The sequence below is a fragment of the Malaclemys terrapin genome, chromosome 14, assembly GCF_027887155.1.
Source record: "Malaclemys terrapin pileata isolate rMalTer1 chromosome 14, rMalTer1.hap1, whole genome shotgun sequence".
Taxonomy (NCBI): Eukaryota; Metazoa; Chordata; order Testudines; family Emydidae; genus Malaclemys; species Malaclemys terrapin.
The window spans coordinates 43,295,406-43,320,282 of record NC_071518.1 but is presented as its reverse complement, the minus strand read 5'-3'; the positions used below and the strand labels follow the sequence as shown (position 1 = coordinate 43,320,282).

The window sequence follows — 24,877 nt, the reverse complement described above, 5'->3', positions numbered from 1 at the left end:
CCTGCTGACAGCAGGGGACGCGGGCAGGACTGGATCACCCAGTGTCTTGTGCTGGGGACCCTCTCCGAGCACTATGAGGCTGATTGCTTTAAACAACACTTACGTTGGGCCACGGATGCAGGACGTTCCCCAGGCCAATGGTAGGATAATCCCAGGTCACGGTACAGGGGTGGGAGGTGCAGGTATTTCTAGGCCACAGATGCACGGTGGCAGAGGGGTCGGGAGGTATTTCCCAGGCCACAGCTACGATCTCGCTGTAGCTCTTAAGTGGCAGACTGGGGAAATCTCTGCCTGGAAGGAAGTCGCTGTAAGAAGTTCGCCAGTGCTGATGTTGGATTCCAGGTGGGGTGATTCCGAATGGCTGAAGCCCTGAAGTGCGCTGGGAGCTCATTCTTTTGCTGGGGGTCAGTGTTGCCCCTCATGATGTTTTGTAAGCGTGAGACACGAGTGCCGGCCTGAGCTCAAGTTTAAAACCTATGATTGGGGGCCCCTAATGAGGAGGAAGGCGGGGAGCCCTGGAGCTCCTTCTGCTCCACCTCTCCCACCCCCCAGTTGGTGGTTCTGGAAGCAGCCAGGGAGAGCCTTGGGGTCCCTCTCTCCTACCTAGCAGGCCAGGTGCACTGAACTGGATGAGCCCCAGAGCCCAGCATCATCATTACTTGCATTATAGTGGAGCTTGGAGGCTCCAACAGAAATCAGGGCCCCATTGTGCAAGGTGCTGTATGTGTGCACCTAATGAAAGACAGCCCTCATCCCAAAGAGTTTATCATCTTAATAGACAAGACAAAGGGCCGGAGGGGAAACTGAGGCACGGAGTGACTTGCTTCAGGTCTCATATCAGGACAGTGGCAGAATTGGGAGTAGAGCCCAGGAGTCAAGTCCAGCTCTGTGCCCTAGCCATTAGGCCACGCTGCCTCTCGGGAATTGGACTCTCCCTTACACAGCAAGCTCCGGTTTGTATATGGTGCCTGCCAGGAGGAGACATAGCTGTGTGGCTTAGGGGAGAGCTCTGAAGCAGCTGACTTGGTAGGTGGTAGTTACAGGGTTTGTCTGGCAGGTGCTGCTGTTGACCTCTTGGAGCCAAAGGGCCAGGCTCTCCGGAGGGGGTGCATAGGGTTAACCCACTAAACGAGGAGTTGCCCAGTGACATGGGATGGACTGAGAAGGCCATATTTAGAATGGATACTCCCAATTCCTGCCTGCAGCTTCCACCGCAGAGTGGGCTGTCTCGGTGCAAAGCTGGGAAGTGCTGAGCCAATCCCCCATTTGTGTCTGGAGTTTCTGCTATCTCTGTGTTTGCAGCCCCTGTGCACAGTGTGCATTGCAGCCTGGCGGGACCTCTGCAGAGGGACCAGCCCCTTGTGGCGGATTTCAGCCACCATATGGCTAAAGGCCCTGGGAGGTCTGCATCAGAAGTGGTTGCTTTTCCTTTCGCAGATGGACGCTGTGAATCGTAGCTGCACAGTGTCTGTGCACTGTGGCAACCAGAGAGTCAAGATGCGGGTGATGTTCCCTGTGCAGTATCCCAATAATGCTGCACCCTCCTTCCAGTTTGCCCCCACTACCACTATCAGCTCCACAATGAAGGCAAAGCTGCTGAAGGTAGGGATGTGTGCGTGCGCAGGGAGGGGGGTGCACTCTGCATCTGGTATGTGGAGCCCAGATGCAGTGACATGTTCGACTGCTCAAGTCCAGGAAGGGGACATTGAGGGCTGAATGTGACTTGCAGATGTATTTTAGGCCTCCTGGGCTGAGTTTTCTTGACCGTTTCACATGAGTAGTTAAGGTCCGTTTTTCACCTGGTGTGTAACTTGCACCAACACAACATACGTGCTGTCGGATTTCATCGCGGTGTGTGTATGACCCGAGGAAACCAACAGGAGGGCTTCCCCAGGCTCGCAAACAGATACACCCCACACCCTGCTGCTACAGTAACAGCCCAGAAAAATGCCCTCTATCCCAGGTACCCAGAGATCGCAGGGCTTAGCTGGGATATTGCTACCGATCACTTTGGCCGCTGCTTCCTCATTAAGCCCTTCTAAAGCTCAGCTGGGCTCGTTTTTTACCCGCCGCCCCTTTTTAAAATGTAGGGTTGAGCTGAGTTTTCTGGATAATTTTTGTAGGGCTCCTACTAATCCCTCGTCTTCTCCCTGTTCCAAGGCTGGCTGCCTCTGCGGGGTCCGCACTTGGCTTCCAGCTGCTGAAATTCTTTTTCCAGAAGCGAGAGCTGCCTTCCCCCTGGTGCTGCTGTAAGGAGCAGAGGTCTGTGTCCCAGGGGTCACTGTCCTGCTTGGAATCTGGGAGAGGAGAAGTAGAGGGGGCCCAGTACCAAGAGGAAGCAGATCTTAAACATGCCAACCTTGGCCTAGATCTCCCAGATCTTCGTGACAAAGTGAGGAGGGCCAGGTCCTAGATAAAAGTACCACTTTACGTAGGACCTAGAGGAAAAACAGTGATCCAGATGCATCCCTGGTGCAAGTGTATTCATTGACTTCATTGGGCATACACCAGGGATGCTGTTGGTCCATGGCAGTGTGTTCTGCTGGCAGTGTTTGAAGCCTCACTAGGGGAATAATCCATGCTTGCTGAGTGGAGGGGGCAAACTAGGGACGAGCGGTTATTATCAAAGGGTAGGCTGAGAGCAGTAAGATTTAAAGGATTCCCGGGATTGTTAACGTCTGTCTGTCTTAAGTACTTCTCTGTCCCCCATCAGTGTAGTATCTGAGCACCTTACTGGACTTATCCTCGCTCACCCCTGGGAGGCAGTAGATCTGCAGCAGAACTAGGAGTTGAACCTGAGCCTCCCAGCCATGTTCATTTATTATTTATCATTTATTATAGCACAGGGATTGGCAACCTTTGGCACGCGGCCCCTCAGGGAAATCCACTGGCTGGGATGGTTTGTTTACCTGCAGCATCCGCAGGTTTGGGCGCTCGCAGCTCCCACTGGCCGCGGTTCGCCGTTCCAGGACAATAGGGGCTGCGGGAAGCGGTACGGGCTGAGGGATGTGCTGGCTGCCGCTTCCTGCAGCCCTCATTGGCCTGGAATGGCGAACCGCAGCCAGTGGGAGCCGCGATCGGCCGATGCTGCAGGTAAACAAACCGTCCTGGCCCGCCAGTGGATTTCCCTGATGGGCCGCATGCAAAAGGTTGCCGATGAAGTCGGATCCCACTGCATTAGGCACTGTACAAACCTAGAACAAAAAGAAACTCTGCCCCAAAAGGCTTCCTTCCTAATGAATAGCACGGAGTGTTTCTGTAGCACCTTTATTGCAGGGGTCTGCAGCATGAGCTGATGTAATCTTTGTCACCACTGGGCGGTGGGTCAATATCCCCCCTTGCTTTATGGACAGGGAAATAAGCACAGAATAGCTGTGACTTAGCCAAGGCTACACAGCACATCCGTGGCAGAGCCAGTAACCGATTCCAGTGATCTAATAGCCAGTGCTGTGCCTTAACATGACAGCCCTTCTCAAAGCAGAGCGCGGGTCAGTTTGCCTATATTGAGGGCTCCAGGAGGTGTTCCTGGGCCTCCAGACTCACGGTATGGAGGTGTGGTCATGGGTAAGATGACCCAAGCTGCATCTTGTGCCTGTTCCAGATTTTGAACGACACTTCCCTGCAGAAGGTGAAGCGGAACCAGAGCTGCCTGGAGCCTTGCCTGCGTCAGCTGGTCTCCTACCTGGAGTCCGTTGTGGTAGGAAGGATTGCATGCTTTTCCTGCTTTCCTCCTCTCCCTACACCTTCTGCCTTTGCAGAGCTCCCAGCCTTGTCAGACCCCCCGTGTGCCACTGGTGACCTCTGAGACGCGGCCTGTGTAGATGTTTGGTAAATGGGGTGGGGGGGGAGGGCAAATTGAGCATGTGATTGAATGTACGCAGTTCTCAAAATCAGACCCTGAGTATTTGCTCCCTGAGTTCAGAAGTTTGAGGTGTCTCCTGGCTTTGTACTCCCAGCCTGTGCCAACACAGGGCGCTGCAGGGAAGTGTGGAGGAGGTCTAGCTGCGGGGGAACTTACAGCTACTCTCCTTCCAATAGGTGTCACTGGGGGGCCTGGCAGGGGAGTACTGGTTGCGGAGGGAGAGCTGGCTCTGGGAAATTGCCATGCAGGAGAAGCTATAGAGAGCTGAAATATTAACTCTTGTTTGGGCTGGTGGCTTCAGGACATGGGGTCAGGCTCTGGGTTCTGACTGAAAGATCCTTCCACCCTTCTTCAAGGAACCTACAGGTTTTTTCTTTAAACAAAGCTAGTGAGTTGGGTTTGAGCTAAGCATGCGCTCTGCAGAGCCCATGCCCTCACGTTCTCTAGGGACGTCATTAGAGGCAGGCTGGCCCTGTGCCAGGTGCTGTCCCCCCTTGGCTCGGCCAGGGCACATTTGTCTGAGGCCCCTGGTTTGTCTGCATTGCAATGCTGGGAGCAGTTAGTTCCCAGGGAAGCTTGGGGGTTTCTTCCTGGGTTTCCGCAGGTTTGGGTTTTATTTACTTCTTATTGTCCGATGCGGCTTGGGCCAGACACCACCATCTAGAACAAATTATATCAGTCCTCATCTGCAGCAGCCCTGCTATCGCATCCCTGCCTCAGCCTCCACCCCATACACACAGCGCTCTGACCTGCAGCTCCCGCAGTTCCATTCCTGCCCTCCCAACACCCAGCTCGGCTGGTGCCCCTCAGGCCTGACCTGCGGCACGCCTGCTGTTCCAGTGGTGGTCCCCCTTAAAGAGACATTGGTCACGTTGAGTTGTGTGGCAGCATGGTGCATGGGACATGTAGCTAAGCCAAGCTCCCCCGTCTGTTACATGTTGCTATGACGGAGTCCAGAGTCTGAAGGCCAAACCCTCTGTGCCTCTGAGACCGTTGGGTTTTTGAGCTCTTAACCTCCACTTTCTTGCTCAAGGCAGCCATGAAACCAAAGGAAGGTGGGTCAGCAACTCTTCAAAGGCTCTGTGAGCTGAGCAGGGGAAGGAGTCCAAGCAGTGAACACACCCACTGCAGAGCAGAAACCACTCCATGTGCTTGGCCTCTTCGGGCTTGCAGGACGAGAGGTTGCCATGGAGCCAGCCTGTGTTGCGGGTCACAGGTCTGTGAGGAGAGCTTTCCTCCAAGACTTGCAGCATGATCTTGGGTAACTTCTGTTTCAGAACCAGGAGGACAGCACCTCCAGCAACCCCTATGCTCTGACAAACACCGTAACACCACCGTTGCCCACCTTCGCCCGAGTATCTAATGCCTACGGCTCCTACCAGGATTCCAACATCCCATTTCCACGGACCTCTGGAGCCAGGTTCTGTGGTGCAGGTTGGTCTGACGCCTGGTTTAGAACCCTCCACCAAGGGATCAGTTAGCTGATCTGCCTGCTGGAGATCCCCCCCGGACAGTGGGCACTCGCCCTGGAGCAAAGGCAGGCTTTTGTCGCTGTCCCCCCCAGCCGATAGGGGGTGAGATTAGAGTGCTGTCAGAGTTCTGTAGGAATCGCACTAGTTCGCAGCTGCTCTTGGGCCATGTTGTGGGTGGTCTTTGGTATGTGAAACTGGGAGACAAAGAAGAGCTGAAAATATCTAGAGCCACCTGCTGGCCTGGAGGTGCTGCTACCTGTCAGGGATAGGGGGGTTCTGGCCATGTCTTGGGCATGAACACAACCCCCTCTCCAGCAGCAGGTGGGCATCTGCATGCCTCCCCTGCCCCATCTGTGGCACAGCACCCTGGCTTCTCCCCACGGCAAACTGCTGCATGTGTTTTGGCTCCCTGACCCACTTGTCACCTAGCTCCTGTGACTGGGGCTGGTGGGAGAACCGCCCTTCCCCTCCCCCGGGTTGAACCCTTGCACACTGGTACCTTCATTCCCAGCAGTAAGCTCCCAGCATTCCAGCTGGGAGCCTGTCTGTTAGTAACTCCTGCTGCCCAGTAACCCCTCACTCCTCGTCGGGAAGTGAGGGCACAGTCTTTAATAACCAGCTTCCCAGGAGGGTGTGTGCCAGGTAATGACCTTCTCAAGGAGCAGATTAGGGCCTGTTTAAGCTCTGGAATTGTGGAAAGTTGCTTCAGATGCAAGAGCAACTCTCCAGGGCCCTGCCTGCATTCCGGTTTGAAAATCTTGTGTGGCAGGGGTAATAAAACCCATGTAACACGGCCACACTCGTTTCACAGGATGAAGTGAAGCAGGTTAATCCAGGCAGGTTGGATCTGTTAAGACTGCCGTGCCGTGCTGGCGGGCAGGGTGTACTGGGCTGCAGAAGGTTGTCGGGGGCAATACCGAGTGGGCGTAGACTTGCACGTACTTCACATGTACCATCTCTCTCTTCATCTTGTGCTGGGCCTACACTGCAAGTCGAACAGTGAGAGCAGCTCCTCTCTGTCCAGTTATTTATACCACACTCCTCACTGGGGTATCCGAGTGCTTGACAAATGACAGTGCAGAGTTACAGCTCAAGGACAGGGCTTCGCCTTCTCCCTCTCCTCTCCTTGGAGCTAGCTCTTAGGAGCTGACGGATTGAAAAGCTGGGCTCTTTATTTTGATGGGTTCAGGGAAGTAGATTTGGCTTGAGAAAAATCAGATTGTCTGGATGGGGTTTACAGACGAGGGGAGAGTGGCTGGGCTGGTTTGTGGGCATCCCGCCACGTGCCTCATTACTGTTGGTGGGGTTTGTGTGCCTTGAATCCACAGGCATCACTGTGAAAGCTACCCCTTAGGGCAGGGGAAAGGGCTGCAAATGTTCAAATCCTATCTGCTCTGAATGGGGTTTTATGTCCTGTCTCCACAGGTTACCTGGTATATTTCACAAGACCCATGACAATGCACCGTGCAGTCTCTCCTACAGAACCTACTCCCAGGTGAGCACAAAGTCATGCACTTGAGCAAAGCCTGTAAAACCCCCCTAGATTACACCGGTGAATGGATTTGCCAGTGACTGGAGCTAAGGGCTAGAGACTGGGAGGACAGCAGCTGCTGAGCCACTGGCTTTCAGTAAGTCCTGTCGCTAGTGCATTGTCTCAGGAAGTATAAGAACTCAGAGATGCTGGCCGCTTGCTTCAGCTGAGCTTTCCCATGTTACTACATGCCAGAAATAACAGTGGTGCCAGGCTAGTGACATGCTCTAGCTGGAACTCTCGTGGTGGTTTGCCAAGGGTAAGTTACTGAAAGCTTGTTCTCTTCTTTGGCAGATCTCTGTCAGCTTTATCGGCCTATCACAGCGGCCTGATCACACCGATGAAGATCCGTACGGAGACCCCAGGCAATCTGCGCTTGTACAGTGGGAGTCCCACCCGCAGTGAGAAGGAGCAGGTCTCCATCAGCTCCTTCTACTACAAGGAGAGGGTAAGGGAAAACCTTTCCCAATGCCTGTAACAACTTGCCTTCCTTCTCTCTAGCCCATTAGCATCACTGTCCTTAACCACATACATTATTGTCTGCGGAGCTTCTTCGTTCTACCAGGGAAGCATTCCCTTATGAGCCGCTCCGCTAAAAAGTCACCATGGCTTGGCTCCTTTGTGTTGTTTCTCTGTCCATTGATTGCTCCTCCGTTTTGACTGGCCCATTTATTTCAGCTTCCCTCTGAACTTGCTGTTCGTTGGACTGATTCCCTTGCTGTAGGTAGGCCTAGCATAACTAAGGCGCTCCCAGTGCTGCTGAACGCAGAGCTCCTACTAGCAATGTCTGTGGAGGCTGCAGAACAAATGGGGACTGTACTAGAGCCTCCGGAGCAAGGATCTCCGTAACCAGTTAGCCTGTGTCTGCTTTCCCTGACATACTCCAGGGTAAAGAACCAGGCCTCTGGCACTGGCTCATTGAGAAACTCCAGGAGGAGCTGCCTCCATTTCTAGATGGGTTGTCGGTGGTCGCATCTAGATGCCCCAGTTGGCGACGGTGGCCCATTTGGCTAGCTGCTGTACACACAGACCGTGACAAGACGTCCCTGGCCCAACTGGGTAGGTGAAGTAAAGCACCTGTTACCATTGCAGAGTGGGCTAGTTCTGACTCAGCAAACCTTTTGGGGATAGTGACCTGTTTTTTTACCATTGTGTCCTGTTACATTGCGGGAAGAAGGGCTGAATGAGTGAGGCTGCAAGAAGTCCTAAAAGAGCTATTTGGTGGCAGGCCTGGAGGTGCCTGTTGTGCAAGTGTTGTGTGAGTAACCAGCCTTGCAGCGTGTTCCAGGGTGAGCTGACATGCTTGAAACAAAGAACTCAAAGAACTGCATAAGCTTATTCACAGAATGCCTTAAAATTCCAGACTTCCAAAGTAAACGGCCCAAGGCCTGTGCTCAGGTATGGAGTTTCTCCTGCAGCAATGGATGGCTTCCTAGATGCCTAAAGCAGGGCAAAGAGATGCCAGCCATTGGCTGCCTAAGAGCCTGAGTTTTCCTCAGCATTGGCATGGAGAGTTAGAGCTCTGGTCCTGGCAGGGCAGCAAAAGAGGAACTGATTTTCTAGCAGTCTGCTTTAATGTGTATTTCCTCACAGACAGAATGTCCGGCAATTGCCAATTTGGGTCTGCATTATGCTCAACTGATAGGCAGCAGAACGGTCAGCCATGGGTGGAGCCTCTAGTGGGACCTCTCCTCGTCAAAAGCTCTGTCTCCATATCGCCCCCAGTAGCGTCTCTTAGAGTAGTGGTTCTACCCATATTCCCCTCAAACTTCCTTTCAATGGGCACTGCCGTGCTGCTGCCTGATCATTAGCATTCCAGCCTGTCCCTGCCTTCACATGAGTCTATTTGAAGAGCTGCCCCTCTCTGTCCTCTGCATGTGCTTGTCCCTGACACACACCTTGCTAACATGCCAGGCTAGTCTAAAAATATGCACATAAGCATCTGGGTGTGATTTTTATGGGACCTGCCTCTCCAGCCCATGGACTGATGGCGACACGACCCTAATATGTCCAGGAAAAACCTACATGACCAAGCATGTGTGTGTTGTTGTGCTGGGTGAAACTCAGATACACTCATATGTCCTCCCTTCCCAGCCCTGCAGGCTTTCCTTTGTCCAGGCTACTCTAAGAGGAGGGCAAGAAAGTAAGAACCGCGCACAATGTCGTTGCAGGTGAAAAAGTCAGACACTTTTCTGAGTGAGTCAGAGGAGTCATGGAATGAGATTTCCTGACTTCTCAGAGTTTGATCTCACAGCCTTCATGTTACATTAATGGTTTGGGTTTTTTTTATCATTTAATTTCCAAGATTTTTAGGGTTAGAAAAAATAAAAATCTGGATCTTGTTAACTCCTTGCTCTGGAGGATTGATTGGTTTTAATACAATGTAAATGGGCCGTTTAAACCATTAATTTAAATCACCAAATGGAAAGCCTGAATTTAAATAATTGATTTTAACCAACTTTTCCCTTTGTACTTTGGTTATTTTCTGAAGAAAGGTGCTTCCTCATTGGTTGATATAACCATTAAAACACGTTTCACGTTTACAACTAAATGATTTATTAAACAAAGGGTTTAACTGTAGTCAGTGAATTAAACTGATTATTTCAGGTCAGCCTGGGAACATTTTTAGATATGCCTAAGAGAAAGTGACCTAGTCCTAGTCCTACATTCCAAGTCTTCCCCTAGTAGGGTTACCATATTTCAGCAAGAAAAAAAGAGGACGGGAGGAGCCCCGCCCTAGCCCCGCCCCTGCCCCTCCCACTTCCCGCCCCCCCAGAACCCCCAACCCTCCCCCCGTTCCTTGTCCCCTGACTGCCCCCTCCTGGGACCCCTGCCCCTAACTGCCCCCCAGGACTCCACTCCCTATCTAAGCCTCCCTGCCTCTTGTCCCCTGACTGCCCCAACCCTTATCCACACCCCCACCCCCAGACAGACCCCTGGGACTCCCACGCCCCATCCAACCACTCCCCACCCCCTGACAGCCCCCCCCCCGAACTCCCAACCCATCTAAACTCCTCTGCTCCCTGTCCCCTGACTGCTCCGATCCATCTCCCCACCCCTGCCACCTGACAGCCCCCCCCAGAACTCCCAAACACTCCCCCCCTGCTCCTTGTCCCCTGACTGCCCCCTCCTGGGACCCCTGCTCCTAACTGCCCCCCAGGACTCCACTCCCTATCTAAGCCTCCCTGCCTCTTGTCCCCTGACTGCCCCAACCCTTATCCACACCCCCACCCCCAGACAGACCCCTGGGACTCCCACGCCCCATCCAACCACTCCCCACTCCCTCCCCAGAACTCCCAACCCATCTAAACCCCTCTGCTCCCTGTCCCCTGACTGCTCCGATCCATCTCCCCACCCCTGCCACCTGACAGGCCCCCCCAGAACTCCCAAACACTCCCCCCCGCTCCTTGTCCCCTGACTGCCCCCTCCTGGGACCCCTGCCCCTAACTGCCCCCCAGGACTCCACTCCCTATCTAAGCCTCCCTGCTTCTTGTCCCCTGACTGCCCCAACCCTTATCCACACCCCCACCCCCAGACAGACCCCTGGGACTCCCACGCCCCATCCAACCACTCCCCACCCCCTCCCCAGAACTCCCAACCCATCTAAACCCCTCTGCTCCCTGTCCCCTGACTGCTCCGATCCATCTCCCCACCCCTGCCACCTGACAGCCCCCCCCAGAACTCCCAAACACCCCCCCCCCGCTCCTTGTCCCCTGACTGCCCCCTCCTGGGACCCCTGCTCCTAACTGCCCTCCAGAACCCCACCCCCTACCTAAGACTCCCTGTTCCTTGTCCCCTAACTGCCCCCTCCTAAGACCCCCCCCCAACTGCCCCCCAGGACCCTACCCCCTACCTGTACCCTGACTGCCCAAAACTTTCTCCACTCCCCCCAAAAAGCCCCCCCCGTTTCTTGACTGCCCCCTCCAGAACCTTCCTGCCCCCGGTCCCCCTTACCCTGCTGCTCAGAACAGAGTGTTGGGCTCTGTGCAGCTGAGCCGGACACGTGGCTGAGCTCCCCAGCACAACAAAACCCGGTCTGGCCCTGCACAGTGCTGCTGGACTGGGCTGCAAGGGAGCTGCCGGCTCAGAATGCAGGGCGGATCCGGCTCCTCTACAGCTGCTCCGGAGTCCAGCCCGGGACTTTCCTGCAGCCCTCCCAGCCGCTCGCTCTGCTGTGCCGGGGGAGGGGGAAATCCCGGACATTGTGAGTGCTTTACAAATTCCCCCCGGACGCTATTTTTAGCACACAAAAGGAGGACATGTCCGGGTAAATCCGGACGAATGGTAACCCTATCCCCTAGTCTCTTGAAAATGAGACAGTCTCCTAAATTCTTTCGGCTGATTTATGCCATATTTATAAAGTTTGACCTCAAAAGCCAAAAAAATGAACACTTCAGAAAGATAACCAGATGTTTAAACTGCAAACGCCTCTGCAGCCATAGCCATAGCAGTCACTACCAAAGGGATGGCTGGAATCAACAAATGAATGAAATCGGTACATTGCCAGACAGAAAATATACTCTAATGTTCCTGGAGAAGCAGTTAAGCTACTGAGATCTCCAAATGAAAATTGAAAATGGGTCTCTGAGAATTAATGTGCCGCCCCTACCCCCCACCCTCAATCCCTAAAAAAGTGACTCTCAATTATTAACCAGGAAAAGTTGGGTTTCTGGTAGAAGTCCCACTAGCCAATGGAGTGTCAATGGAAAGTTGTAACTTTCTATTGTTTCGTTTGTATAATGCTAGTACCCAAAGGCCTCTGGGACTCATAGCACCCAGCACTGTGTAAAAGGCAGGGCCTGCCCTGAATTGTTTACAATTCAAGGTCCTGATCCTGCAAAGAACTGCACAGCTCCGTTGACTTGGATGGGCTCTGGCCTCATGATTTTCTCTGAGGTCGGAGCTTAAGTAATTTCAAGAAAAGAAAGCAGCGTTTGGGAATTCTCTCCAGGCTCATGTACAGAGCACTGCCTCCTTTCCTGGCTCAGGAACTAATACCATCAGTTTCTTGCCCAAATCCGTTCCATGAGAGAAACATGGCATCCCCTCCATGGTAATAGGACAGTGGATGGATTTTCCTGATTTCTCTGATGTCCATGGTCTTGTTACTTTGCATTCACATGCTGGTATCAAAGCTTCAGAATCCACACTACCTGGCTGGCAAATCTGAACATTACAAGCCCAAAGACTGAGATCTCAGTCCAAGGGGGAATCATCCCTAATAGTGCTGCTGCCCGTACGCTGCCACGAGATCCGTACAGCAAGGGCATGTACCAGACTCAGTACTACTTTGAGGCCGTCCAATGAGACTGTCCAATGGTGCCTTCAGTAGAACAGTTCTTTGAGTGAGGCAGAGCAGGGGAATCTTCTCTTTCTCTGCTTGTCTCAACTATATTTAATTTCTCACTGCTCGGCCCTTCCTCCTCCTCTTGTGAAGATTGTTGGAGGTGCCCGCAACCGAAGGAAGGGTAGTTCTCCTGGTAAACCTTTCTCTGAATCCTCCCAGCATGACTCTGTCCTGCTTAGCCATGCAACAAGCTGAATATGAACAACTCTCTCATGGCAATGCAGTTTACTGCATTGTTGCTATTAATGTTCTTTGTGTGGGGGTGATGGTGATGGAAGAAATGTCACAGCAATGAGGCGCAGGGGCAGGTTGTACCAGAGGCTCAGACCATGGTTGACAGCTCTGACTGTCCTTTATCGGCTGAAAATGGCTTGGTATGCTATTGCAGACAGCACAGATGAGCAAGGTCTCCCCTTTTGACTCCAACCCATTTGTACTCAAAGTGGTTTTTGAATCCAGATCAAGGTTTTGTATTTATTCAGGAAGCATACAGTTCATCCTTAAGGCTACTGGAAACAGTCTGTGTTGAATATTTTTTTATAAAGGCGTATTTTGACTGCATAACACAAGTCAGTGAACGTGACCAAGATTATGCTGATCCAACTCAAATGCAAAAAGGAAGGAAAAATAGAGAGTTGGGGAAAAGGAAAATCTTACCGGCTCCAATCTGCCCCCATAGTCTCTGGGTCTGGGGCAGGACTGCTCCTTACCGTCTGTTCACCTGTCCTTTGGTTCATTTCACTATTAAATGGGGCGTCCCTTTGCTGGGTTAGTGCACAGCCTATAACATCTCACAGCCAGGGAGCTTTTCCTGATGGACTAAATTTGTCTTTCACCGTTACTCCTAGTTACCTCCTCTTGCCCGCTCCAGCCTTGCTGGCCCAAAGGAGAGAGAACACAGCCACAAAGAAACCGGACCATTTGGCAGCTCCCACAAGGGGATTGTAGTAAATTAGGTGTCAATGAAATCAAATCAGTGCAGAGCTTCTGGGTCTGCCGTTCTTTTCTCAGCATCTCTAATTGCAGCTCCTGTCATTGGCCCATCCATTCGACTGAAAGTAAAAGGGGATCTTTAGCCCATTGTACGATCCCCGTTTTGGGATTTTACCATAAACACTGTGCCAGGTTCCAATGGCCGACGTTCCTGCAGGATCCAAGGGAGGAGCAAGGTGAGCAGCTGGGTGTCTGAGGAGCCTGCGAGAGAGCTCCTCACCTGGCCTAGTACCTCCAGCCCAAAGGCAAACAGCCTGGCTCTCTGCTCAGCTTGGGCACGGCCCTGCTATGGAGTCAGCTGAGCCACAAGTTCATAGGCTCTGTTAGCAATGGCCTCTTCTTTAGTGTCGAGGCCTATAAAATAAATTAATGGAGATATCCTATCTCCTAGAACTGGAAGGGACCTTGAAAGGTCATTGAGTCCAGCCCCCTGCCTTCACTAGCAGGACCAAGTACTGATTTTTGCCCCAGATCCCTCATTGGCCCCTCAAGGATTGAACTCACAACCCTGGGTTTAGCAGGCCAATGCTCAAACCACTGAGCTATCCCTCCTCTCATGCTGGAAACCCTTTATGAGATCTTCATGTGGGCTGCCTTCCCGGTCCTGTGAACACACAGGAAAGCTGCCCGTTCACCACCCATGACTGCTCTCCATGTAGCATACCAGCGGTCTGCCACAGTGTTGTGGGTTCTGGGGCCATGGCAGGCACCAGCTATGTTAAATGTCATGTGATCAGTCTAGTGCTTAGCTCTGTGCTTCCAGCACCCTAGAGAGGAAGCATTGTCTAGTGGCTAGAACGGGGGCTGGGACTCAAGAGATCTTGATTCTGTCCTCAACTGTGCCACTGCCTTGCTGTGTGACTCTGAGCAAGTCACTTCACCTCTTTGTGCCGGCTACAATAATATTCCTCCATCTCGGTGGGAGGCTTAGCTCATTAATGCCTGGAGAGTACTGAGGTCCTCCAAAGGAGCCAGTGATGGGCTGAGAGACAGCAGCCCCCTCCCTGCAGAGCCTATGGCTAATGTCACACTGTGCAGAAGGAATGGGGGATGCTTCCGATTGGACCTCGTTTTGAAATGGCCCTTTGGGGAATGCCATGGAGTAACAAACTACAAGCCACAATGCCCCTTGCTCCCTTGGTCTGGGCTTTTTTGGATTTTAGTTATTTATTCTTTTCTTTTTCTTTTAATTTTCTCGGTGCCTTTCTTCCTTTCTCCTCTGGGGTGTAACGTTTTCACGCGCAGATGTCTCTTTGCTTTGCCCGGCGGCGCTGGTCCATACAAGCAATTAACGACTTCCCGGTACTGTGCGTTGTGCTAATGCTCTCCTTGCCTTACCCTGTCTTCTCCCCAAGAATAAAGCACTCCCTGCCTGACCTAGGATAACCTGAACTACAGGCTGTCCCGTTATTCGACCCCGTGCCAGGAAGGGGGAGATGGGGTCATGGAGTAGGGGAGTTGCACTATACACTGTACCTAAAAGAGTCCAGAGAATCAAATGTAGTAACACTTCCGAATGGGCAGTAGCATCTGTAGGGACACAGATCCCAAATCGTAAGAGTATAATATGGCCTTGTGTGACCCAGCATTCGGATCACAAAAAGGCTGCTGAGGGAGATCAGAGAGGCTAATAACATAGTAAAAAAGGATGTACTTTTCTTCAACGTCCTTAGCCTTCTTAATTGCTCCCGTTACTTCTTGAAAGTAAAGCTAAATGATGTCTTTGCACCAGTGTGAGAGGATCCGTGAGTCCTAAACCCAGGCCCACGGGCGCTCAGGCCACTGCTGGATCCACACCATCACCTAACAGCTCTACTACTGACTGGAGAATTGGGAGCCCTCCACTAAAGTTACTGCCCAGAGGGACCTGACGGGAGGATCCCATGAGTAAGCTATTTAAGCTAGAAAGAGACACAGGAAGTTGTCTGTGCAACAGGGTGGATCCTGGCTTGCTGCTACAGACCCTGCCACCTGACTCCGGCCTCGTCCCCAGTTCCTGACTTTGACCCTCCCTATTTCCAGCCCCTTGCTCCAGTCCCTGAATCCTGTCGCACTGGTGACTGACTGCTCTGGCTCCGACGGCTATGGCTCTTTGGTTTCTGACTGAGCACTGGTGCACCTGTTTCCTGTCTGACCCTGCCTCTAGCTTTCAGCTCTGACACCTGACTCCGACATACCCATTGGCCTCTGGTTCCTGAACACTGCAGTGATCACCAGGCCAGACCGCCCACATCCCAGTCACTGGTACCAGTCTTCCACAGGCCCTGACAATCAGTCGAAACAACCAAGGAGGAGGGGTCACGCCTATCCCAGGCCTCCCCTTTTCAGATAAAGACAAGGGGTCACAGATGGAGATTTCAAAGAGGTGTCGGAACAAATTGCTAAAGAGCAGCAAGTCTCCTGGACTTCGCAGCATCATCCAACCATATTGGAAGAAAAATTCACTTAAAAAGGAAGTGGTTAAAAAACCTACCATCTCATGAAAATCAGCTGCTGTTTTTTAATTCAGTAGACTTGCTACCCTTCAGTCATAGAATCATAGAATATCAGGGTTGGGAGAGACCTCAGGAGGTCATCTAGTCCCACCCCCCTGTTCAAAGCAGGACCAATTCCCAACTAAATCCTCACAGCCAGGGCTTTGTCAAGCTGGGCCTTAAAAACCTCTAAAGATGGAGAATCCATCACCTCCCTCGGTAACCCATTCCAGTGCTTCACCACCCTCCTAGTGAAAATTTTTTTCCTAATATCCAACCTAAACCTCCCCCACTGTAACTTGAGACCATTACTCCTTATTCTGTCATCTGCTACCACTGAGAACAGTCTAGGTCCATCCTCTTTGGAACCCCCTTTCAGGTAGTTGAAAGCAGCTATCAAATCCCCCCTGCAGACTAAACAATCCCAGTTCCCTCAGCCTCTCCTCATAAGTCATGTGCTCCAGCCCCCTAATCATTTTTGTTGCCCTCCGCTGGCCTCTTTCCAATTTTTCCACATCCTTCTTGTAGTGTGGGGCCCAAAACTGGACACAATACTCCAGATGAGGCCTCATCAATGCCGAATAGAGGAGAATGATCATGTCCCTCGATCTGCTGGCAATACCCCTACTCATACAGCCCAAAATGCCATTGGCCTTCTTGGCAACAAGGGCACACTTCTGACTCGTATCTAGCTTCTCTTCCTCTGTAATCCCCAGGTCCTTTTCTGCAGAACTGCTGCTTAGCCAGTCAGTCCCCAGCCTGTAGCGGTGCATGGGATTCTTCCTTCCTAAGTGCAGGACTCTGCACTTGTCCTTGTTGAACCTCATCAGATTTCCTTTGGCCCAATCCTCCAATTTGTCTAGGTCCCTCTGGACCCTATCCCTACCCTCCAGCGTATCTACCTCTACCCCCACCCTAGTGTCATCTGCGAATTTGCTGAGGGTGCAATTCATCCCATCATCCAGATCATTAGTAAAGATGTTGGACAAAACTGGCCCCAGGACTGACCCGCGGACCGTGGGAAAGTCCGATTGATACCGGCTGCCAACTAGACATTGAGCCGTTGATCACTACCCGTTGAGCCTGAAATCTAGCCAGTTTTCTATATTTAACAAAGCAGTAGGATTATTTTGGGAATGACAGCAGTAATCTGTAGTTCAAGTACTGGGTATCTGGTTGAGCTCTAGTTAAAACTATAATTATGGTACACCTAGAAGAACATGATATGATAGTGACAGACAAGCATGGCTTTTGTAAAGGAAAATTGTACCTCCATAATCTACTACAACTCTATGAATGTGTCACCAAAATAGTGGCTGAAAGAGAATAGAAAGACATAATTCATTTGGACTTTCAAAAAGTCTTTGACAGAGTCTTTTGCAAGAGGCTATTAAGGAAACCAATGTTCTGAAAGGGTGAGAAATAAAGTTTTGCCATGGATCAGCAACTAAGACAGAAAACTGAGCTAGGGAAAAATGGCTAGTTTTCAACATGGCAGAAGTTTTAGTGAGATGCTCCAAAGTTCTATCCTCAGGCCAGTGTTCAATTTATTTATCAATGATCTGGAAAAGGGAGTGAGTAGTGAGGTGTCAGAATGTGTGGTTAACCCATCATTGTTTAGATGAGTCAGGACAGGAGAAGAGGAACCTAATTGAGTGAGGAACTACAGAGGGACCTAACCAAGCTAGGTGCCTATTCAGCATAACAACAGGTAGAAGGAATGTTATGATGAGAGAATCAAAGTAATGCTCACGGAAAGGAATCCTCTGAACTGAGGAGTGCGGAGTGAAATATAATCACTCAGGAAGCAGACCTGGGCGTCACTGAAGACAATGCAATGGAAACCTCTGCTCAATATGCAGCAGTCACAATGTCTGGATGCGTAAAGAATAACACTATCCATACATTAAGGCATTCTAGAAATCAATCTACCAAAATGATAAACAGAAAAGTAGACACCTTTGAAAATAAGTGTCTCTGAAAAATTCTGAGCGTTGGTTGGAAAGACTTCCTCACCAACGTAGAAATCTGAGAAATTACTCACCATCATCTCATTTCCACTAGAATTAGAAGAAAGCCATGGTTGTATTTGGGGCATGTACTTTGGATGCCAAGAGACAAACTCCCCTGGGAAGCTGTCAAGTGGAAAGCAGCTGGTGTGAGGAAACGCGGGCACCCTAGGGAGAGCAGACCAGTCAATTTTACCACCATACAGAAGACCATGACCGAGCGGAATAGCAGAGACTAGATTCTACACTGTGCACCAGTATTGGTACAGGAAGGATGTCATGTAATGATTGTATAAATCAGTAGCATGCCGTCACCTGGAAAATTGTGTTCCGTGCCAGTCACCCTGCCTCAAAAAAGATACAGAAGAAATTGAAGGGGTTTTTGAAGAGAGGCAGCTAAAATAGTTAGAGCCATGAGGGGAATTCCATATATGTTTAGTTTTAGAGAGGAGACAACATGATGGAGGGATACAAAACAATGACCCATATGGAAAAAGTGAATTATTTTGTTTCATAACCAAGAGCTGGGGACAGTCAGTGAAACCCCATAAGCAAATGTAAAACTGATAAAAGAAAATACTTTTATGCACTACATAACTATCGTGTGACCTCATAGACTCATAGACTCATAGACATTAAGGTCAGAAGGGACCATTATGATCATCTGGTCTGACCCCCTGCATGCTGCAGGCCGCAAGACCCTTCCCTGGACTCTACCGTTGAAGTCCCCAATCCTGTGTTTTAGTGACTTCAGTCGGCTGAGACCCTCCTGCTAGTGATCCCTGCCCCATGCTGCGGAGGAAGGCGAAAAACCTCCAGAGGCTCAGCCAATCTACCCTGGAGGAAAATTCCTTCCCGACCCCAAATATGGCGATCAGTAATACCCCGAGCATATAGGCAAGAGTCTCTAGCCTGACCCTTGTTGGCCATTATGCTGTTCAAGACCTTTCTTGCCACCAGAGATCATTGAGACTGAGAGCTTATTAGGATAATGAGACTATCCACCGATTAAATGAGAGGCACCAAACCCTCCTGCTTCAGGGCAGGAACCAGCCACTAATTGATGAGGGTCAGGAAGAAATAGTCCCCAAATGGACAGGTTCTTCCGTAATTGCCCACTTGGGATTTCTTGTCCCTTCCTTGGAAGCTGCTGGGACTGGCTACCAGGGCAGATGCTGCAAACAGCAAATCTTAATGTTGCAGAGAACCTTGTTCTAAAAACCCTGGCAGTGTGGTGGTCAGACAGGGTTCGGACACCTGTAATTGGAGTTAACTGGGGTTTGTTGTTCAAAATACCAGGAGGACTTTTCAGCAAGAAAGCCTTGACAAACACACTGCGCCCCACTGGGGATTTCATGAGAAGCAGCTTGAACCTGATCTGGAGTCGGTGAACTTAATCCTTGGCATCGTCTGCATTCTCCCCCCTTTCTATCCCTCCACTCCATTAAAATAAATGTAACCCTTGAACCTCTCTCTCACATGCCCCTACATTTCATGGGGCTACCTAAAACACTGCCTGTGTCAGGAGGATTCCGAGGGGAGACATGAATGTTCAGTAGCTAAGAATCCCCGTTCCAAGAGGAGCATGCAGGATTTTGTAACCCTCTCTGCTGATTATGCAGGGATAATTGTAGTTACTACAAGCAGTGGGTGGCTCATTCTTGGGCTGTCTGTTTCCGCATTGAACCCATTTACTGCCATTATCACCTCAGATTGCAGCAAATGGTGCCCTCAGGCTAGCTGTGCAGTCATTTCTCAGGGCTGTTCCCCACAGCTGTCCCCCTCCCCGTGACTGTCTGAACACTCTTGGTTCCTTCCTCCTGATGCTCAGAGGAGCTGAAGAATCTCAATTCACTGTCAAAAGAACAGGAGGACTTGTGGCACCTTAGAGACTAACAAATTTATTAGAGCATAAGCTTTCGTGGGCTACTGCCCACTTCTTCGGATGCATATAGAGTGGAACATATATTGAGGAGATGTGTGTGTGTGTGTGTATATATATATATATGTATGTATATATATATATATATATATATATACACACACACACACACAGAGAGCATGAACAGGTGGGAGTTGTCTTACCAACTCTGAGAGGCCAATTCACTGTCACTGGCTATTTCCTTTCTCTCCTGCCTCTCCTCTCTGAAGCAGCTGAGGAGATGCAGTTCCCACTGGCTTGGATTCTAGATTGCACGAAGGTAGAGCTAGAAAGGTTGGGGACAAATGACCCAAATTTTCCACTTGCAGCTTCAAGTACAATGGGGGCAGGCTCATTAATTGACAGTTGAGCGCCACCTATTATGTTCCCAGCCTCTTTAAACCCAAGCAGCCAATTGCTGGCTGACGTGTCATGAGGTGCCATCAGCCTGTGACAGAGCCCCAGGGAGAAGCACATTTCCTATGCCTCTTGAATGCTGAGGGAAGAGAGGGGTCTTTTAAACCACAGAGGAAAATTCTCCCTGGGAAACAAGTTGAGCAAAAGGGGAGATGGAACCTTGTTTGTCTTTTCCCCAGGCCCCTGTGGAATGACAGACTCAAACACAGGACACTTCTGGCCTCAGGTAACCCTGCTTCAAAAGTGTCTAAACTTTGCCCAACTGAGGACTACTCTTCATTTGGGCCAAGGTGAAACGTCACTTGGGACCTGCTGTCTCCATGGTCTTCACCTCCCTATTATAGGTGAAGGTTGATATGGCTCATGTTTGGCCGCCCACGCCAAGGCTGACATCTGCTGGTTCCTTGGCTTTCTGTCCTACTGCCACTGGTTGATTGAAGCAAACAGGACTTTTAATTGGACCAATCTCACAAAAATGGGGCTGCGTGGATCTCCACAGGTGCAGCTTTGGTGTGGGGGGTAGCAGTGGCAGAACCTGTAGCATAGGCAGGGTGTTTTTTTTGTAACCCCCACTAGTGAAGCTAGGTCAGTGACCAATCCTGGGTCCAAATTTTGCGAGTATGTAGACAGCCCTCATCCACGGGAAGGGGGAAGATTTGATTGCCAGGCCCAATAATCAGTTAATGTCGTCATTGTTTCGCCTGGTGCTCTGTTGACGCCTAGCAGTGTAAATGATCCATTTGTGGAATATTCCATTCTTCCTTCCTCATCCTCCCCTTCCCCCCCCCCAAAGTTACTTGTTTACTTGTGGAAAATGCTGTGTTTTGTCCATGTTCTGAGTCTCCAAAATGCCTCTCTAAAGGCAGGCGAGGTTTGAATCTGCTTTCAGAAGCAACAAGGAGTCTGGTGGCACCTTAAAGACTAACAGATTTATTTGGGCATAAGCTTTCGTGAGTAAAAACCTGTCTCTATGCATCCGAAGAAGTGAGGTTTTTACTCACGAAAGCTTATGCCCAAATAAATCTGTTAGTCTTTAAGGTGCCACCAGACTCCTTGTTGTTTTTGTAGATACAGACTAACACGGCTATCCCCTGATACTTGCTTTCAGAAGGGGTGTGTGTGTGTGTGTGTGTGTGTGTCTCTCTCTCTCTGTCTGTCTGTCTGGGAGAATTGTCCATCTGTGGGTGCTGAGGAGCAAACGGAATCCTCTCCCCTGCTGGGGCCAGCTAGTAAACAGGTGGCCACTAGGTGGCGCACTGCTCTCCAGAGCACTCTGCTGGCATACCTCGGCCGGAGTCAGTGGCATTACACCTGCAGAGAATGGGCCCTGCACCTGCAAACCTGAGTTCAAATGTCACTCTGCTCCCTTCTGACACAAAGGAATGGAGTTTCCTGGCCAATGCTGCATGGGGCACAGAGTGGGGAAGCATGCTGGCCCTTCAAAGTGCACCTGCCACTCTCGCTGTGCATAGCATGCTATAGCACAAAGCACTTTCTCAGTTTCCTCCCCTCTCCCATACACACACTAACGGCTACCTGCTGTAAAACATTGATACTTCTGTGGGTATCCTCCAACAGATCCAGCCTGCTCTGGGAAGTCTATGGGCATTTCCCATTGACTCCAATGAGAGCAGCGTCTGGCCCACAACATATTATTGATTAGTTTCAGGAAGCAGTTCAAGGAACTAGTGGACTGAAGGCAAGCCCTGCGTATCAGAGAGGACACTGGCCCTCACCCTACAGTAGGAGCCCACTCAGAGATTAATTCTGACGCTTTTAGGAACAAATACACAATGCTGTTGAATATCAAAACTTCTGCTCCAATTCTCTGGGGTTTGCACAGCTGGACGTGAGGGCAGAGCCCTTGTAGCTGGATTTTCAGAAGTGCTGAGCAGCACCTACAGCCCCCTTTGATGTAAATGCTCCATGCCTCTGAATATCAGATCATACCTGTGCAGAAGTATGGGTGGGGCTTTGAAAAGCACCCAGGTCCGCCTCATTGAAAGTTAATGGGATATTTGTTCCTATGTCACCCTGACCTTAAATCCCATCCTAAACTCTCTTTTTAAAACAAGTCTCTCCTTCACTTACCTGCCAGAGCCCAGGTCCAGACCCTCAGGGCTCTGTCTCACCTGTGCTATATCAATCAGGTAAGGAGCATGTATTCCTTCTTGGTTCTGTGTGGCAGGTTCTAGTGATGGCCTCAGCTGCTGCATGGCAAAACCCAGAGTCAGTAAGGGAGGAATTAATTTTAAATTACCTTTAAAAATTAAGTGCCTGTATGTGTAATTGTTACGCCTGCACAGTCTGTTCCTGTGCAGTCAGTGCGCATTCAGCAGACCCTGCTATTTCACTCTGTTCACCAAGAGACCTGTTGCCCATATCAGATTTGCCAGGAAGCAAAGGCACAATCCGAGAACATCACAGGATGTACTTTGTTCACCTTAGCCCTGTGTAGCAGCCAGTGCCTCCTGCAAGACATTGTTCCAGTCCCTTAGGCTGGTTGGGCCACTGCATGCACTCACTTCCCTCCCTCAAGTGGTGGGCTAACAAGCTGAGGAGCTGGAAGCGGCCAGGAAACTGGCCATCTAAAATAATAGATGTGGGTGGCCTAAGAAGTTTTATGCATCTTGGCATAAAGGTGAAAACTCTATGGCCATTTGGGGGGAATGCTTGGCTTCCTCGCTCTGTCTCCTCACCAGCCTCCCACAGCAGTGGTTTGGGTACAGCTGGAAATTAGCTGGTTAGAGTGGCAACTGCCTACTGCTGTAGAAAATTCCCGGGCTCCTTTGAGTGTTACCATCAGGCAGCCAGCTCTTCTTGTTCTCAAACAGAAGCGTTGGCAAATGCTGTAGACAAGGAGCACTGGAATCCTATTCAGTCCCACCCTGGTCCTAGACAGTGACACACAAAGGACCCATTAGAACTAGGTGGAAGAGACAACATGGGCATGTCAACTTCTCCCTGTTACTCCGGTCTGAAGCTAGCAGCAAATACAGGACCTCTTCCCACACACCTCTGCTCAGAGCTCTTGCTGAAGTCAATGGTGGTCCTGTGTGCAGTGGGCTCAGACCCAGAACCATTAAAGATATTTTTCTGGCCCTTCTGCCAGCCTTTCTGCATATTATTGGCTTGCTGGGTATTGATTTGTTTTTACTGCCTACTCCCCTATAATTTGTAAAATCCCTCTCAAGCGTGTGTGTTTGCCCTTGAGCTTGCTGACTTGCCTGCTTTTCACTTCCTAGAGACGGAGACACTTGTTCTCCTGGGCATGTCATTATTAATGTTCTTCGGGGGTAACACACAGCCTTTGGAAGGCATGGGTGGGTGATGCTTGCATTACTCCTGATGCTCATGCATTGTTCCTGCCCTGATAACAGGTGCTGTCTTCCTCCCTCAGTAACTTGTTGCCATCTATTCTGCAGAAATCAAGGAGATGGAAAAGCAAGCGTGAGGGGACAGATGCCAACAACCGACCTATTAAAGCTGCTGGCAAAGTCATCATACAGGATATCTCCTGCCTGCTTCCTGTGCACAAATCGCTAGGGGAACAGTACATGTGAGTACACAGTCCTATCTCCAAGGCTGTCTGTAGGCATCAGCATCCCAAGCATGTGCTTGGGGCGGCTCTTTTCAAGGGGCGGCTCTTTTCAAGGGGCGGCTCTTTTCAAGGGGCAGCACTGCGGTTTTTGCTTTGGCGGCGACACTCTGGCTTTTTTTGCTTGGGGCGGCAAAAAACCTGGAGCTGGCCCTGCCTATCTCTAGCCCCAAACTAAGGCGGCCCTCAATGCCACTGCTGTGCTCTGCAGTGTCAAAATCAATGAACATCTTGTTCCACTGAGCACCCATTCTTCACCTCTTGCATCATTCCCATGGTGTCCCTGTCTACCTAGGAGTGATGGCTTCTTTCCCAAAAACCTCTGGAAGGGATGCGTGGTGAAGGAAATACGTGGGAACGTATTTGATTGTAGGTCTACACACCAGCTCCAGCCCTAGCAGCTGAAGATTGTATATATGACTGTTGGAGGACTTCATCATTTGAAACAAACATTGTGAGCATGGGCCCTTTTAACATGCACCCCTGTGAAAGGAGAATTCCAAAGGGTTGGTTTTGGAATGGGCTTTTGCCCCTTTTTGTTTCATTACAATGGATGATGAGGCCTGGAAGTCTCTATCTATCTGTCTATGCGTGCGTGCATATACACTCAAACACACTCTTCCTCTTTCTTGCTCTCAAAAAGGTTTTTTCAACTTTGTGTGTGTGTGCGCGTATTAATTTCAGGGCTGTGCATCTGTATTGTGAGTGCTTTCCTCTTAATCAAAAGGATGGAGGTGCTGAAGCTTTATTAAAGACATCTTTTCTCCAATGTGCTAAATAGTCATTGAAGTTCTAAAGCAAACAAAAAAACAGATGGGAAAGCTCTTCTTTCAGTTGCTCAACTTTCATTTCCATTCTAGTGATATTGTCATTCCACTGGTGTTCTCGTCAACAGAGGGCCTTTGAGGCAAGACCGTCCCTGAATGTCATGTGTTTTTAAAAAGGAAAAAAAAAAACACAAAATCCCTTCCCTGCCTTTTCAATCCATCATAAAGAAGTAAAAATAACCCAGCCATTGGCCAATTGTTTCATGTTCGCAGGTGGTCTTAAGTGGGGGGGGGGGGAGGCTCTTTCTGGTCCATTTATTTGTAAGGTCTTATGCAGCCTTTTTCCCAATACTCCCTGATAGGAATGGAAGCAGATGAAGGAGAAAATCATGGGGGTGTTTGGGGGAGCTATGTTGCCGCCAGTGAGTAGGAGATCTGCCAAGTAGCTGTGAGGTCCACATACCGCCCCACCAATCCCTCAATGCT

General features: G+C 50.4%; 1 protein-coding gene across 2 annotated transcripts in view; it reads left to right on the top strand.

Moving 5' to 3' along the window:
• The window catches only part of WDR59 (WD repeat domain 59), a 79,218-nt gene that overhangs the window by 38,288 nt on the left and 16,053 nt on the right, over positions 1-24,877 (top strand). For both annotated transcript variants that reach the window (XM_054049003.1, XM_054049002.1), the window contains 6 exons: positions 1,438-1,602; positions 3,602-3,697; positions 5,140-5,296; positions 6,760-6,829; positions 7,160-7,313; positions 23,452-23,585. In XM_054049003.1, coding sequence (XP_053904978.1) covers positions 1,438-1,602; positions 3,602-3,697; positions 5,140-5,296; positions 6,760-6,829; positions 7,160-7,313; positions 23,452-23,585 — 776 coding nt within the window. The remainder of the gene's footprint in view (positions 1-1,437; positions 1,603-3,601; positions 3,698-5,139; positions 5,297-6,759; positions 6,830-7,159; positions 7,314-23,451; positions 23,586-24,877) is intronic.